The sequence below is a fragment of the Microcebus murinus genome, chromosome 7, assembly GCF_040939455.1.
Source record: "Microcebus murinus isolate Inina chromosome 7, M.murinus_Inina_mat1.0, whole genome shotgun sequence".
NCBI lineage: Eukaryota > Metazoa > Chordata > Mammalia > Primates > Cheirogaleidae > Microcebus > Microcebus murinus.
The window spans coordinates 61,841,882-61,857,551 of NC_134110.1; the positions used below are offsets into that span (position 1 = coordinate 61,841,882).

Sequence of the window (15,670 nt, forward strand, 5' to 3'; positions counted from 1 at the left end):
GTCCTGCCCTGCCTCTCTAAACCTCTTCTCACGCCAGCCTCCGTGCCTGGAGCCCTGCTGCAGCCTCGCTCCATCCCTTGCAGTGTCTCCAGCATGCCGGGCTCCCTATGCATTTGCTATTTCTTCTACCAGGAACCACTTCTCACCTTCCCTCCAACCCCCTAAAACAAAACCACCACAACAAACTTGGATGGTTTCTACTTTGTTCAGATGGCCCTCCCTCCAGCAAGCCTCCCTTTACCCTCCCAGCCTGGGTTAGGGGCCTGTTCTGGTTACTTCCATAGACCTATGTCTGCTTCCTTGATAGCACCTACTACCTCTAACTGTGGCGATTTACTTTCATGGCTCCTCAATAGATTGATAGCTTCTTAGGAATAAGGACAGTTTCACTCATTCTGATATTTTGCTGAGCACATTAACAGGCACTTGAATTTCTATTGAATATCCAGTAACATCTTTTCCTCTGTAGGGGACTCTGCTGGATTTGGATGGGCCCCAGAGAACTCTCAACCAGAACTTAGAGCTCAGATTTCAGTACAGCGAGGAGAGTCGCTGGCAGTGGTTTGTTATTTACACCAAACAGGTAAGTTTTCAGGTCACAGCATGAAAACCTTCTGTGCTGAAAGGCTATCTTGCTTGCTGGGGGGACAAGGCACATTGCTCTAACCCAACTAGAGCAGGGCACTGGAGTGTGCCACACACTCTCTTTTTGGACTGCAATACCTTTTATTTTGATTTCTGTTTGGTTGTAGTTTACTAGTCACCATGGCCTTCACATCAGTTAGCAATGAATTTAGTTACCAAGTAATGGAAGACTCAACTAACAGTGGCTTAGACCAGGTGTCTGCAAACTTTTTCTTAAAGGAGCAGGTGGTAAATACTTTAGGATTTGAGGTCCATATGGTCTCTGTTGCAACTGCTCGACTCTGGTAGGAGCAGCTACAGACAGTACATGAACAAATGGCTCTGGCTATGTTCCAGTAAAGCATTATTTACAAAAATAGGTGATGGGCTGGATTTGTTTGCTTACCTCTGGCTTAGACAATACAGATTGTGTTATCTCACTTAATATTAATAATGCTGGAAGTAAAGATTGGCATTCCTATTACTCTTTTCTTATTCAGGGCCTTTTACAAGCAGATAAAAAGCTACAAGTTGAGTATCCCTTATCCAAAATGCTTGGGACCAGAAGAAGTGTTTTGGATTTTGGACTTTTTTGGATTTTGAAGTATTTGTATATAGAGTCATGTGTTGCATAATGACATTTCAGTCAACAATAGATCACATATATGGCCAGAGTCCCATAAGATTATAGTACTCTATTCTTACTGTACCTTTTCTATGCTTAGATACACTAATACTTATCATTGTGTTATAGTTACCTACAGTATTCAGTACAGTAACATGCCGTACAGATTTGTAGCCTAGGAGTGTAGTAGGCTATACCATCTAAGTTTGTGTGAGTATGCTCTAAAATGTTCACATGATGACAGAATTGTTCAACAATGCATTTCTCAGAATGTAGCCCTGTCATTAAGTGATGTATGACTGTATTCAGTGGTCCCCAACCTTTTTGGCACCAGGGACCAGTTTCATGGAAGACAATTTTTCCATGGACGCAGAGGATGGGGGGTGGGGGGTGGGCAGAGGCGGAACTCAGTGATGTCCACAATGGGAAGCAGCTCTAAATATAGATGAAGCTTCGTTGGTGTTCCAACGCAGCTCACCTCCTGCTATGTGGCCTGGTTCCTAAGAGGCCATACATGAACTGGTACCAATCCACAGCCCAGGAGGTCGGGACCACAGCTGTACATGATGAGTTATCTTGAAGATGGGACCCAAGTCTAAACATGAAATTTGTTTCATATATACCTTATATGCATAGTCTGATGGTTATTTTACATTTTTAATAATTTCATGCATGAGATAAAGCTTGTGTGCACTGAATCATCAGAAACCAAAGGTGTCACTATCTCAGCCACCCATGTGGACAATCTGTGGTTATTTGCTATCACCATCATTCCCAATTCTGAATTTATATGCTACCAATAAGCAATCATTTTCTTATATTTATTTACACATAAGTACTTAACAGTAGAAAATATAACAGGCCATAAATACAGTGAAAAAAACTATGTGTTCAGGGTAACAGCAGCACAGTAGTCTCGGCAGAATACCCATACCAGCTGTTAAAGAACAGCAATGACAAACTGCACCGTGTGCCTGCATTTTGACTGTTACCGGTCACATGAGGTCATGTGTGGAATTTTCCACTGTGGTGCCATGTCAGCACTCCAGAATTTCCAGCTTTTGGATTAGGGATGCTCAACCTGTATCTCTCTTATCTGGAAAGCAAATGCTTGACCCCAGAAACCCCCCAGTAGATTTTCTGTTCTGTCTCATTGGCCAAAACTGGGCCATATGACCACTCCTGGCGACAAGGTGGTCTGCGAATCAAGCATCTGGCAAAAAGGAAGAGGATTCATGTTTGGCTGAGAGTAACCTTAGTTATTGCCAGGGGCTGAGCATTTTATCATCCCAAACAAAATCAGGGTCTCCTTAAGAGACAGGAAGGGGCCTTGGGTGTTGGGTAGCCAACTATCCATGTCTGCCATAAGCTTACAACTAAAATTGGAGTAGAAATCCTAAAAAAACAAATCTAATTTTCTTTTTTCTTTTTTTTTTTTTTTTTTTTGAGACAGAGTCTCACTTTGTTGCCCAGGCTAGAGTGAGTGCCGTGGCATCAGCCTGGCTCACAGCAACCTCAATCTCCGGGGCTCAGCGATCCTACTGCCTCAGCCTCCCGAGTAGCTGGGACTACAGGCATGCGCCACCATGCCCGGCTAATTTTTTTGTATATATTTTTAGTTGGTCAATTAATTTCTTTCTATTTTTGTTAGAGACGGGGTCTCGCTCAGGCTGGTTTCGAACTCCTGACCTTGAGCAATCCGCCCGCCTCGGCCTCCCAAAGTGCTAGGATTACAGGCATGAGCCACCACGCCCGGCCGAATCTAATTTTCTTAACACCAAATCCAATCGAAAAAAAATTTTTGCTGAATTAAGCTATTTCAAATTGGAATCAAAACTATAGATATTCTAAGATAGAATCAAAATATTATGCAATGCAAAGTAATCTTTGCATTGACATTATATTCAATTTGAGTCCCTGGTGATCACACTGAATTCTATGGAGCATTCTGGTTTCAGTCAACCAACACCCTCTTTCAATATATTTCCAGTACAGTTGTGGTCATGATATCAAAATCCTCTGAAAAACATGAAGTGCTGGACCAAAATCCTGAGTTAAAGACATGGGTCCTTAGGTTCAGCTTAAATATGAAACATCCTTAGGAAAATGGTAGGATGGTTTGCTGAGGCAAGATTAGCAGTCACTTGCACAGACATAAAAAGATTTGGGTAGTAACACTACTCCCCAAACAGCCCCCTCCTTCAGAATGCTAAGTGCTGTTAAATTTTATTATGGTTTTTTAAATCTAGTCAGTAGCAAATGAGTTTAAGCCACTATAAAGAAGTACAATAAACTTCTTTCAAAGGATTCCTAATAAAGTCTTATTTCCTCTGGAGTGTGAGTTTTACTGATGCACACCCAAGAGCTACTTTTGCAAAAGGCAGCAATGTGACTTGTATGCCTTGCAAGCACACATGGGGGCTTGGGCCCAAGTCTTTTCTAGGCCCTTTAAACGAAAGCGCAGTCCCTTTGTATTTAATAAACCTGAGCTGGTTTATAGCAGAGTTCTAGCTTGTGTACATATTTGTGTACATTGTGCAGGAATATGGAATCAGTCTGCATCTTGTTTAACACCGGTAAACACCCTTCCTAGCTGCATTAGCTCAGGGTTTTGTTGTTTAACTATTTCATTCTCTAGTTTTGTGCGGGTTACATTTAATGCACAAACAGGTCTACTGCTTAGCAAAGCTAGGAAGTCAGAATTTATGTATAAACTGCACATCTGTTACTCTTTTCCTTACTGGTGGCAGCCCCTTTTCTCTCTTCCTCCTTTCCCCTTAAATAAAATTAATTCCTATGATGTTCTACAGCCCTGTAAGATGTGGAGGCCTGTATGTAGCCCTTTCTCCCTCTGATTCCGCCTTCTGTGTCCTCCCCTCCAAGAGCTTTCTACTTGAGGTACCACTCCAGACAGGTTGGCTCTCTCTCTTTTCCTTCCTCTCCATCATCCCCTCCAGCACAGTGGCCATCCCTGAGCATAGCCCTGTGCTAAGGTTCTGCAGCCTCCACTTTGAGGTACAGTCATCTCAAACCTTAGTGGGCACAAGGAGAAAACAGCAAGTCAAGAATTAAGAGCAGGATGAGACAAAAAGGATTAGTGGGAAAGGAACAAATGAGAAAAATCATAGGAAAATTTGGCATATGGGTGAAGAGCCTGGTACAAGAAAGCACAGCCTTTGCATACAAGATGTGCAGCTACATGTGTCTTGGTGCTCACGATGATGATTAAACCACAGGGCATACTGGAGGCAACTGTCAGTCTTCAAAGAGTGATTAAAGATACTGGAAAAATAAAAAAGTGAAGAAAAATAGCTAATTTGGTTTTTTTAAGTTCAATAAAAGCAATAAGGTGCTAATATAGTCTTTCAAACTGGTTACTATATATGCCTAATAATAGGTCTCAATTATGTATACAACTAAATATAGGATTGACCATCATCAGTTTATTTGATGACAATAATAAGTAGTTTTGCTTGTTGTTCATAAAATGTATAAAATACTAGAAAACATGGGATGCAAGGGGGGAATTTTAAGAGGAAAAAGATTAAGAAAGAAATCCATTTTTCATCTGTCTTTTTAAAATTTACCATACATATGTCTATGTAATTGAGAAAATGTATGGTAACTTGCTAATTGCATCTTACGCAAATTTCTGGAAGTTAAAAAGATCTAAATTCTTGAAAGCATGCTATTGGAGGGCAGAGCTCAAACTCCGCCTTGTTCTATGAGGCAGGAAAAAAGAGAATGGAGATCTCTGTAGTTGAGTGAGTTTTTTATTTCTGGATTTCTTAGGCTTTTTTGCTGAGTAGCTGCTTGAAAAAGATGATCTCAGAAAAGATGGTAAAGCTAGCTGCTGAGAATCCAGAAATGGTAAGTGCTCTTGGCTGTGGATATTTTTCACTTTAAGTTCCCACCATCAGCTAACACTTGGAGAGCAAACTACACTCATAAATTCCCTGGGCCAGCAGGTCTGGTCCTCAGGGGAGAAATCCTAACCACATAGGAGCGAGCTCCTCGTCCCCTCTGGTAGCTCAGGCCTCAGAATGGCGCTGGGGAAGGAAGCCTGTCTTTAGAACTCAAGCCATTTTCCAATGAGAAATCCTCTTCACACTACTGTGAACTCTTTAATCCTCTACTTTGTGTCATTTCATTTCTGCCTTCCCCCACATGGAGGCTTTCGGATTTATCCTAAAAGCTACATCATGAAGTCAGGATCTTGAGGGGTGGGGATGATAGTAAATAAGCCCCAGAGTTTGTCCCTAGAAAGAATCCACAGCCTCTTGGTACTTCCATTGTGCAACTGAAAATGCCTTTAGCAGTTGGAGGGAGTCATCAAGTCAAAGACACTCTAAGGCTATCATTTTTTCTCAATGCAAAATTAAACCTTATTTTTCTAGTCTGCATTTGCACATTAAAGGTCTAGTGGCTCATTGAAAGGATGGGTGGGCAGGCTGTTAAAAAAAATTACTGAGATTTTTAAACTTTTTAAAATAGCCTATTATCATCATGATTTAAGCATGTCCCAAATAAGATAATACAATTTGATCTTTTAAAATGATTACAAATGCTAATGCCTGGTTGACATTTGTAAACTTAATTCTTTTGTAGACTATTACGTTGATCTTTAAAAATACAACAGAAAACATTTGCAAACTTCCCTAATGTTTTTATTTAATTTTAGTCTTTTATAAGAGATGGATGGCATTGTTAGTTAACATTGATCTTTACTTTACAGCTTTTTCCTAAGAAAATAATTGTACTTTATACTTATTTCTCTTTCTTCTAGAACTGAAAATATTTTTCCAGGGAAAATAAATTTACTGCTTCTCAGTGATTGCACAATTCAAAATGTACTAGAGAGTAGTAAATCAAAGCAATAAAGGAATCAAGGAGACTCTTTTAAAAAGAGTAATAAAATCCAACCTCTTAGGCAGGATGGACCTTCTTGGGTTCTGATTATTATATATATAAAAAGAAGAATAAAGAGAAAGGTAATTAACTGAAGTAATCTCATTAAAAGGGAGAAGTGCTCTTAAATATGGATGACTAAAACGTAAGCTACTTGATACAGGAAATACTTGTGCAATGAATAGCTAAGTAGTGAACTCAGTAGAATGGAGAAGGTAGCAATCTATTTCAAGTTTTAAAGAAAAGCAACAGCACTGCATTCCTTAGATTTGCACACAGACTGAAAACCATGATTTATCTCTGATTGATAGCAAAATCAGCATCTTAGTAATACTTTTGTATTGCCTTATCCAAATAATCAACAAGTTTTATTTCCCAAAACTCTTTATTTCTTTACTCATTTTGGTTCTCAGGAAGCAAAATTCAGACACTTCCTCTTGAAAATTTGACTTTTCAAGAGGATGTTGTAGGCATAGTCCACATTTCAATCTGGAATTTCATCACAAAGCTTTGGGTAGAATGGTTCCCCAGAAGGTAAAGGAAGCAGACAGTTCAACCATGTGAATTTATACTGAGTGCTGGGCCTCCTTACAGAGTATAGTTGACTAAAGTCAACGTAAAGTGGCTTAAAGTAACCATATAAATGTATGATTGTAACAGTCCCTTGTTTTCTGGGTAAATACTCAAAGTCTGAACTGACACACAGCACTTGTAGAAGGCTTGTATGGGCTAGGACACAGAAGTCTCTATTTTGCAAGGCAGATTTTGAGTCCAAGATTTTTATAATCTTGAAGAATCTGAAGCAGGAGGGAGAAATTGAGGAAACTATAACCCAAATGAGCCCCATAAATTAAAGCAGATGGTCCCTAGAAGCAGATTAAATTGTACTGGTTTTCTCCTAGGAAGATGGAATGAGGGAAAGAAGAAATTTATTGCTAACTTAAAGTTAATTAGCTTCATTAGTTTTAGACAATGTTTTGAAAGGTAAGACTTGAACTGTTTATGAAGAAATCTTTAAAATTTGAGTCAAACAAATGCATTAAAGAATAAAGTAAACATAAAACCACAACAAAAAATGTCATGTTAAATTCTTAAAGGCAATATTAACCATAAACCAGTAGAAAAAAATGTATATATAACATTTTTCTTAAAGCTTTGCCTCTACACAAAAACCTAAATCAATTTTGTTAATATTTGTTGCTTTTAACTGGAGCTGAATTATAAAGGGTTGTTTTATTTTAAAATAAAGTATATGGGTTAGGATTAGGTTTAGCTATATGTGACAACAAACAAAACAAGACAAAACAAAACATTGTGTCTTAGACAAAATGGAAGTTTGTTTCTCCCTCACCTAAAAGAAGTCCAGAAGTAGGCAATCTAGTACTGGGATGGTGGCTCCATAATGTCACCAGAGCCCTTTCTGCTGTGCTATCTTCAGTGTGTGTGTGGCTTTGCTCAGAATGCCTGCTGGTACACCCATCATTCTAACCACATTCCAGGCAGCAAGTATGAAGAAGATACAACAAGGGTTCCTGTCTTTTCTTTAAGGAGGAATCTCAGAAGTTTCACATACAATTTCTGCCTACAACTCATTGGCCAAGAGTTAATCACAACACAGGCCAGCACCTAGCTGCAAGGGAGTCTGGTAAATGTAGTCTTTTATTATAGTAGGATGTGTTGTCTGTGCAAATAAGGCTAGGTGTTATTACTAAGGAAGAAGGGCAGAATGAATAATGGAGTAGACTACCAACAATCTCTGCCATTTAAAGAATTGTAAAAGATATAAAGGAAAGAAAGTAGATGTATTTTATGCAATTGATGTGTTTCTGAGGAATTTCTGAAAGTGTATTATTTTGTTTATTGAACCATAATCTGAATACATGAAAGGTACTTCAGGAATATGAGAGTGAATAATTTTCTGAATTAAAAAACAATTTATGGCCAGTCACAGTGGCTCATGCCTGTAATCCTAGCACTCTGGGAGGCCATGGCGGGCGAATTATTTGAGCTCAGGAGTTAGAGACCAGCCTGAGCAAGTGCTAGACCCTGTCTCTACCAAAAATAGAAAAAATTAGTCGGGCATGGTGGTGTGTGCCTGTAGTTCCAGCTACTCAGGAGGCTGACGCAGAAGGATCGCATGAGCCCAGGAGTTTGAGGTTGCTGCGAGCCAGGCTGACGCCACAGCACTCTAGCTCAGGCAACAGAGTGAGACTCTGTCTCAAAAAAAAAGAAAGAAAAAAGAAAAGAAAAGGGAAAACAAATTTATATTTCTATTAATCTACACCTAGTTTGTATATTTTTCCTTCAATTTTCTTAAAAGTAAGTCTGACCTCTAAATTAGTTTTCTCAGAAAATGGTGGAATGAGATGCCTTTCTAATTTCTGCTTACCTTATACCTCTCACTCCATCCCCAGCTACCATCGCCATACGTATTTTTCTCTCTATTTTTCTTTCATTTTGGGCAAGGTGAGACCATTCAAAAGGCAACTGGTACTTTTAAATGTGTTTCCATTATGAGTGAGGAGGAGAAACACCAAAGGCAGCAGTTTTTGATGTTCCAGGACTGTTAGCCTTTTGAAGAACTAGTCCAGTCCAGAAAATGGAAAAACTATAGACAGCAGTCATGAGAATGGTCTGAGTATAGCAGGAGGACAAAGTTTTGGAGAGCCAGGGGGAAATTGCCGTATAGAAGCAAGTGATTTTATTATTAACAGAAACTATTAATGAAAGAGAAAGTACAGGAATATTGTATTATGAAAAAAGATTCACTTTTATCCCCAACTTTATTCCCACTAGTATGTAAAGTATTTAAGGCCTTATTGTAGTAAGTCAGGGAAACTGATTATATCAGAAACTGTTTAAGATGTGCAGTGGGTTCTATTTTATTTCTTTTGACATAGGGAAGGGGAAAGGAAGAAGAAGAAGAGAGAAAAATGCTGAGCATTTTCCCCCCAGGTTCTATATTTCATGGCACAAGACTAATTACAAATTATAATGTAGTTTTGTAAAATAATAATAGTAACAAAACACATAAGACATCAGAGCATTAATTTCTCATTTACTGTGACTTAACTGACTTTTTTTTTTTTTTTTTTTTTGAGACAGAGTCTCGCTTTGTTGCCCAGGCTAGAGTGAGTGCCGTGGCGTCAGCCTAGCTCACAGCAACCTCAAACTCCTGGGCTCGAGTGATCCTTCTGCCTCAGCCTCCCGGGTAGCTGGGACTACAGGCATGCGCCACCATGCCCAGCTAATTTTTTATATATATATCAGTTGGCCAATTAATTTCTTTCTATTTATAGTAGAGACGGGGTCTCGCTCTTGCTCAGGCTGGTTTTGAACTCCTGACCTTGAGCAATCCGCCCGCCTCGGCCTCCCAAGAGCTAGGATTACAGGCGTGAGCCACAGCGCCCGGCCTTAACTGACTTTTTAAAAATGATTGAGATAGCTTCAAATATATGAACATTTCTATTAAGAATACTAACCTAAAGGAAGTCTCATGCACACCTCTTTAAAGCAATGTATCTTATAACAAAGTTAATCATCATTAAAAGGTAATGCTCTTTTGCAGTTATTTATCTCACTTAATTTGAAATATCCCATTCTACAGTAAGCAACAATAAACAACTTATTTCCCCCCTTTATTCTGTGAGGGAGCTGATTCGTTGGCTGGGGAAGGCGATCAGTACAGAGACATTTATAATTGCAGAGGGCTAAGCACTGCGCCCTGTTCGAGATATGCACAAACTGCACAGTTGTTTAATAGTAGTTCTCTTCCTTCCCATTAAGGAAGTTCTAAGAACTCTCTCCCCAAAGACCTAGCTAGGTCTACTAGGTTTGCTAGGGGTGCCCCTCCAGATTCACTGTCCACTCCTCACCTGCTCTGCGACCTTGCTCTGTAGGAGGGGACTCACTGGGAAATGAAGCAGGAGACTGGAGGGAGAGGGAAAGGGGAGATCGAGTGTGGATTTCTGTGGCTGGCGAATCCCTCCACTGGAGGCTATGGCTCCTGTCAGGCAACCTCTGCTCCTTACAGCTACCTCTACTCTCAGGCTCCAGGAACAGCTGTTCCCCTGGCCTCTTCGAGGCTAGAGGTGGTAACAATCTTCCTCCAACCCCCTCATTGCCAGCCCCTAGAGGCCCCACCAGCCCTTCATTGATTCGCTTTAATCCTGCCCACACCTCCATTAAATAGTTAAATAGTTCCTTTCTAAAACTCTCCTGGCTTACCCCAGGAATGCACCATCTGTTTCCTGCTGGGACCCTGACTGGTGTATTGGGTTTACCTTATGCACATGAAGTATATTCAAGTGTCTTGAACCTCACTTTGATTCTTCCTTTGATTAATGGCACCTTTTGATTAACCAAAGCCCCATTTGGCTTTGATTCAGCATATGGGGTGGAGCTCCGTGGATTAGTTCAGAATTTAGAAGAACGTTTTGTCTCATGTGAAGTTCTTTTAAAAGCTTTCTTAAATCACAAAACCCATAGGCAACCACTAATGTTAAACATGACATGTCACTTAAGTTTCAGGGACTCCATTTCTGTAACAAGACCCGGGCAAGTGAAGGATGAAGGCACAGATGACAAGTTCTGTACCTGCTGACTGGCAGCCTGTGGGACCATTAAGAGGATTATTGTGGAAGGGAAAATGTGCTAGTTAAATAGGTTATTTGTGTGCTTGCTTCTCTGGGCTGTGCTGACTGACATCTAACTAATCTATTTAGCAGATTGAAGTTCCGGAACAAGGCAAAAGTAACAAATACCACATTCATCAAAGCCAGGTCTGTGAGTAAAATTATGTAATCGATACATTATAATTTTGATAAATCTGCCCTTTTTTTCCCCTTTAACCAAAGCCATTCTGCTTCCAAGAATAAGCCAGAATTCCATTTCTCAGAAGCTCTTCTAAGTAGGCTGGGCCAATTGGAGAGCTGACATGAAGTATAGTATTTTTATTGTGGCTCTCAGCAGGGCTAAGAGAATTTTTATACAGAAAATTTCCAAGAGGAACACAAAATTCTTTGGTGATTTTCTTCTATACCCATGAATTTTTTTTTTAATTCTCTTTCTACTTTGTATATTTTAGGATATTATGTTTTAGTTTCACAGGTTTTCTGCCGTGTACTCTGTATAAAACACTTTTTAAGTTTATAAGATGCTTTTTTGCACATTTAGGTCTGCTGTACAGATAATAGTAGAAAAAAAGCAAAACAGACAACATTTTTGTGCCCTTATTTTTGCCAGGCACTGTTCCAAGCACTTGTATATGAATTAACACATTCCTCCACAACCCTATAAATAAGTTAAGGAAACTAGGGGGGCACAGAGAGGTTAAGTGACTTGCCCAAGGTTGCACAGTAATCAATAGTAGAAGGAAGCAGGCAGTCTGACCCCAGAACCGTGCCCTTAACTACTTGCCAATTCTTCCTTTCTATGTCCAAATCCTAGTGTAGGTGAGTGAAATAAAGTTGACTTCTAACTAGCATTCAAATGGGATTTATTATTGATTCAGAACCTGTCGCAGTGTCTAGTGTGTGTAGAAAGGTCTTTAGTATATAAGTACAGTATTTATAAATATGTAAATACATGTAGTCCTTTCTTGAGTGAATAAGCTCAGGGGGCAAGGTCAAAGTAAACGCAAAAGCAAAGCTTTCTCTTTTGTGATAACAGCGTTTCTAGCTGGTTAGGTCAGAGACAGGAGATAGGAACTCCACCATTTACTAGCTACTCATCTTTAGGGACTCCTGAGGTGCTTCTTAAAGATTCCTAGGCCTCATCCGCAAACATCAATGCAGTTGATCTGGGATGGGGACTTTGGAAAATCAGCATTAATAACAAGCACCCCAGTGAGACACACTGCACCATGCTACAATTTCTTTATCTGCAAAATGCAGATTAGCATCACTTCATCATTTAAAAATTCATCCATTCTAGCAGCACACAGCAAAAGAGCCGTGGTTCCCAACCTTGGCTGCACATTGAAGTCACCTGGGGAGCTCTAAAAACCGATGGCTGGGCCCCACCCTCGGAGAGTGATTTAATTTGGTCTGAGGGGCCTGGGTAACAGAATTTTTAAAAGCTCCCCAGGTGGTTCTAACATACAATCAGGATTGGAACCATTGCCCTAGAACAGTGGTTCTCAATGTGTGTGGTCCCTGGACCACAGTACCAGCATCACTTATTAGAAATTGGGTCTGAAAAACAATAACAAAAATAAATAAAGAAAGAAAGAAATGCAAATTCTCAGGCCCCAAACCTAGTGGATCGGAGGCTCTGGGGTAGTGGCAGGGCAATCTGTGATTAACAAGCCTGTGGGATGAATCTGATGCATTTTCAAGTTTGAGAGCCACTGTCCTAGGACAACAGACGACACAACACACAACCAACCTGGGATCCATTCAGCTGTCCTCTCAGGAGAGTAGTGACTCTCAAACAGGCACACCTGCCTCATGCTCCCAACAGGACCAGCATGTCAGCAGGGGGCCTGGTGCCCCGACTATATTGAATGCCAATTTATTTAGCAAACCTTCATATAGAGCCTATCCTGAGCCAGGCACTGTTATAATTACTTTCCATGTAGAACTCATTTCATCCCCATGGCAACCTAGGTACTATTACTACTATCCTTGGTTCACTGCCCAGGGAACTGAAACACAGAAAGGTTAAGTAACTTGCCCAAGGTCACACAGCCAGTAAAATAGTGGAGGCAATATTTGAACCCAAGCAGTTTTTATTTGTTGTTTGCAAATAGAATTTATTCCTTCAACCACTCTGTGATGGGGCTTCTCTTATTGAAACAAATCTCGTAGAGAAAAAATGTTTAGTCTATCTGCTCATGGAGGTGCCCACATTTTTTTTCACTCTCTACTCTCCATGCCCCTGTCTTCGAGATGTCATAAATACTGAAGGCAAACTACTCGCTGAAGTGACATGACTTCTTAAAATGTTTTAAAATAAGCATAATACTTTTTTGCAGTTTGTATTTGTGTGGGGTGCACAACAAAGATTTTGGGCAAAGTTAAAAATTGAAAGTCACATGGCTTTAAGGGAGGAGAAAAGGACAGGACAGGCAGAGTTCAGTATTACCTGGGTGACATTCTAGAGCCCAGAAAGACACTCGGGACACGTCTACCTCAGCAGACCAGCAGGGGGTGCTTTCCTCGCCCTCACAGGTATACCTACACCTACCCCCAAATAAAGCTTCCACAGGATCAAACCATTTAAAATAACCGTTGCTTAAATAAATGTAACCTTCCTGTTGCCCTATTAATACAGTTTTAACCTTGACTTTTTTATTGTTATTGTTGTGAAAATTATTTCCTCTCATTTGTATTTCTGACTTCTCTGTTTACTTCACAGCAGAAAGACTATTCTAGCTTTCTACCAAGAACAAGCAAGAGTAAGATAGCTAAAGACGACTGTGTTTTTGGAACCATAAAGGAAGAAGATCTTTGAAGAAAAAAAGTCTGATATTTTAAAATGTCCTCTCATGCTATTTCAAGATGGTGAAAGAACTTGGGGGTTGAGGTGGGCTTCGTATTGTCAATGGAAGAAATTTGACCTCTTCCCATCCTCTCTCTTCCATTTTTTAGGCATCAAAATAGCCTGTGTTCATCAAGTATACTCCAGCAGCCCGTGTAAATATCAAGATTAGAAAGCAACAGGAACCAAAGTTAGAGTTTTTTTAATAGCTCGTGAACGGCAAGTTTGAATCAACTAATATGAAACTCATTCTATTTTCCCCTACAAAATAGACATTTACATGGCTTCATGAAGTCTTTTGTATATTCTGAAATTACATGAATGAAAGGCTCATTAAAAATATTACAAATACACTTGGGGTCAAGTTCTAAAGACATGACTCCTCAGCTGAGGAAAATACGACTTTAAGAAGTAGAATCGCAGAAAAAGAAACAAGGGTTTCTCTGATCCATCTGCACAGGATTAGAGCAAGAAGGTGATGAAATACTGATTTGTTTCCTTACATGATCCTGAGCCTACCAATATGGAGGGACTCAGGATAAGAGGCTGCCAGCTCTGTGTTCCCCTGTTGTTGTCATTGGACTCTGTCCTTAGGGTCCTGAATTCAGTTCAATAACTAACATACTATTTTGGATATTTTTATTTTGGAAAGCAATAAGGCCCTGCACGTCATATCAGATACTTTATATGTCTCTTAGCTTTAAAAACATGTATACTTTCTCATTAGATATTTTTCCTATCCAGTTTCAGTTATCTCATGGTAATTAATATAATTATATAGAGAATTAAGACCACAATAAGCAAGAGGGATAGAGGAATCTATACAATGTAATTGGAAAATGTAAGATTCTAATGTTCTTTTCTAACTGGGTTATGTTATTAATTATATAATAAATATGAAATATATTCTAGTGAGTGTAAAATTTACTGACAAAAATTCTCTGAGTGATCTTTTTGAAATATAGAATCTACTAAGACCCTATAATATTTATCAATCAATGCCTATAGCTATATCTTCAAGTACCTTAAAGTTTTTATATTTTAGACTCTAGTAGAATATTTTTGCAGAGGAAATCACAAAGATCCCAGATCATCCATAGTGAGTATATAGATGGATTAGGATCATCTTCAGATTTAAATGGAAACTATTTTGCCAATTTAAGAATAGCCTTATTTAAGAATAGGGTTTATCTTTTTTTAATAGCAAACACCTACACAATGTAAAGGGCTGCATAGACACTAGGAATACAAAAAGAATGCGTATTTGGGGTAAGAAGATGCATACATTAAATTGAACCATCTGTGACTGCTATCTTTGTAGGTTAAAAATAGTTTAATGTGGTTATTGTTATATGTTTCAACTTGATATGCAGGAGTGAGCAATCCCAGAGAACATGTAGTTGGTGTCAAAGTGTAGTGTAGACCTCTGTGTCAAAGGAAGTTGGGGGCCCTCAGGAAAGCCCTGAGGGAAAGAGGGACTTTGAAGAAAGAGTAGAGCTAGGCAGGGACAAAGGTGGGGGGACCCTAGAGAAACGGCAGGATGGCCGAATAAGTGTGGTGTTTAGGAAACAATGAGCAACCTTGATCTGTGCTAGCAAAGTTTTAAGGTTAAGGGAGTAGTTAGGCGATAAGAAAAGAGGTGAAAAGGATCAGGTTATATGCGTATACTAATGCAGTAGTCCCCAAATATGTACAGAAGTTTATCCTTTATTGAGGATGACAAAAACAGAAGCACTGTAGTTAATAGGTTTTTTTTCAAAACATTGAGATTATCATCAGTATCAGAATATGAGAAGAAAAATACACACGATGACATGCATTCGGTGGTATATAACGTGAAGAATAAAGGAACTGGGATAGTAGGGAACAAAATTCTCAACTTACTTTGTAAAATGACACATTCCTTAGTAGTTATGTGAGAGAAGAAGCTTTATCATAGGTATGTATATATAGCCCCTTTTGGAATTATTGGGCCTATTTTTATCTGGAAGGAGTGTAGGAATTTGTCACTTCGGGATCAAAACACTTGAT

General features: G+C 39.4%; 1 protein-coding gene across 1 annotated transcript in view; it reads left to right on the forward strand.

Moving 5' to 3' along the window:
• Positions 1 to 14,440, forward strand: part of SNX31 (sorting nexin 31) — a 66,414-nt gene extending 51,974 nt beyond the window's left edge. The window contains exons 11-14 of the mRNA XM_012762028.2: positions 470 to 583; positions 5,042 to 5,119; positions 10,882 to 10,938; positions 13,517 to 14,440. Of these exons, the coding sequence (XP_012617482.2) occupies positions 470 to 583; positions 5,042 to 5,119; positions 10,882 to 10,938; positions 13,517 to 13,612 (345 nt within the window). The 3' untranslated portion in view covers positions 13,613 to 14,440. The remainder of the gene's footprint in view (positions 1 to 469; positions 584 to 5,041; positions 5,120 to 10,881; positions 10,939 to 13,516) is intronic.
• Positions 14,441 to 15,670: the final 1,230 nt, after the last annotated feature.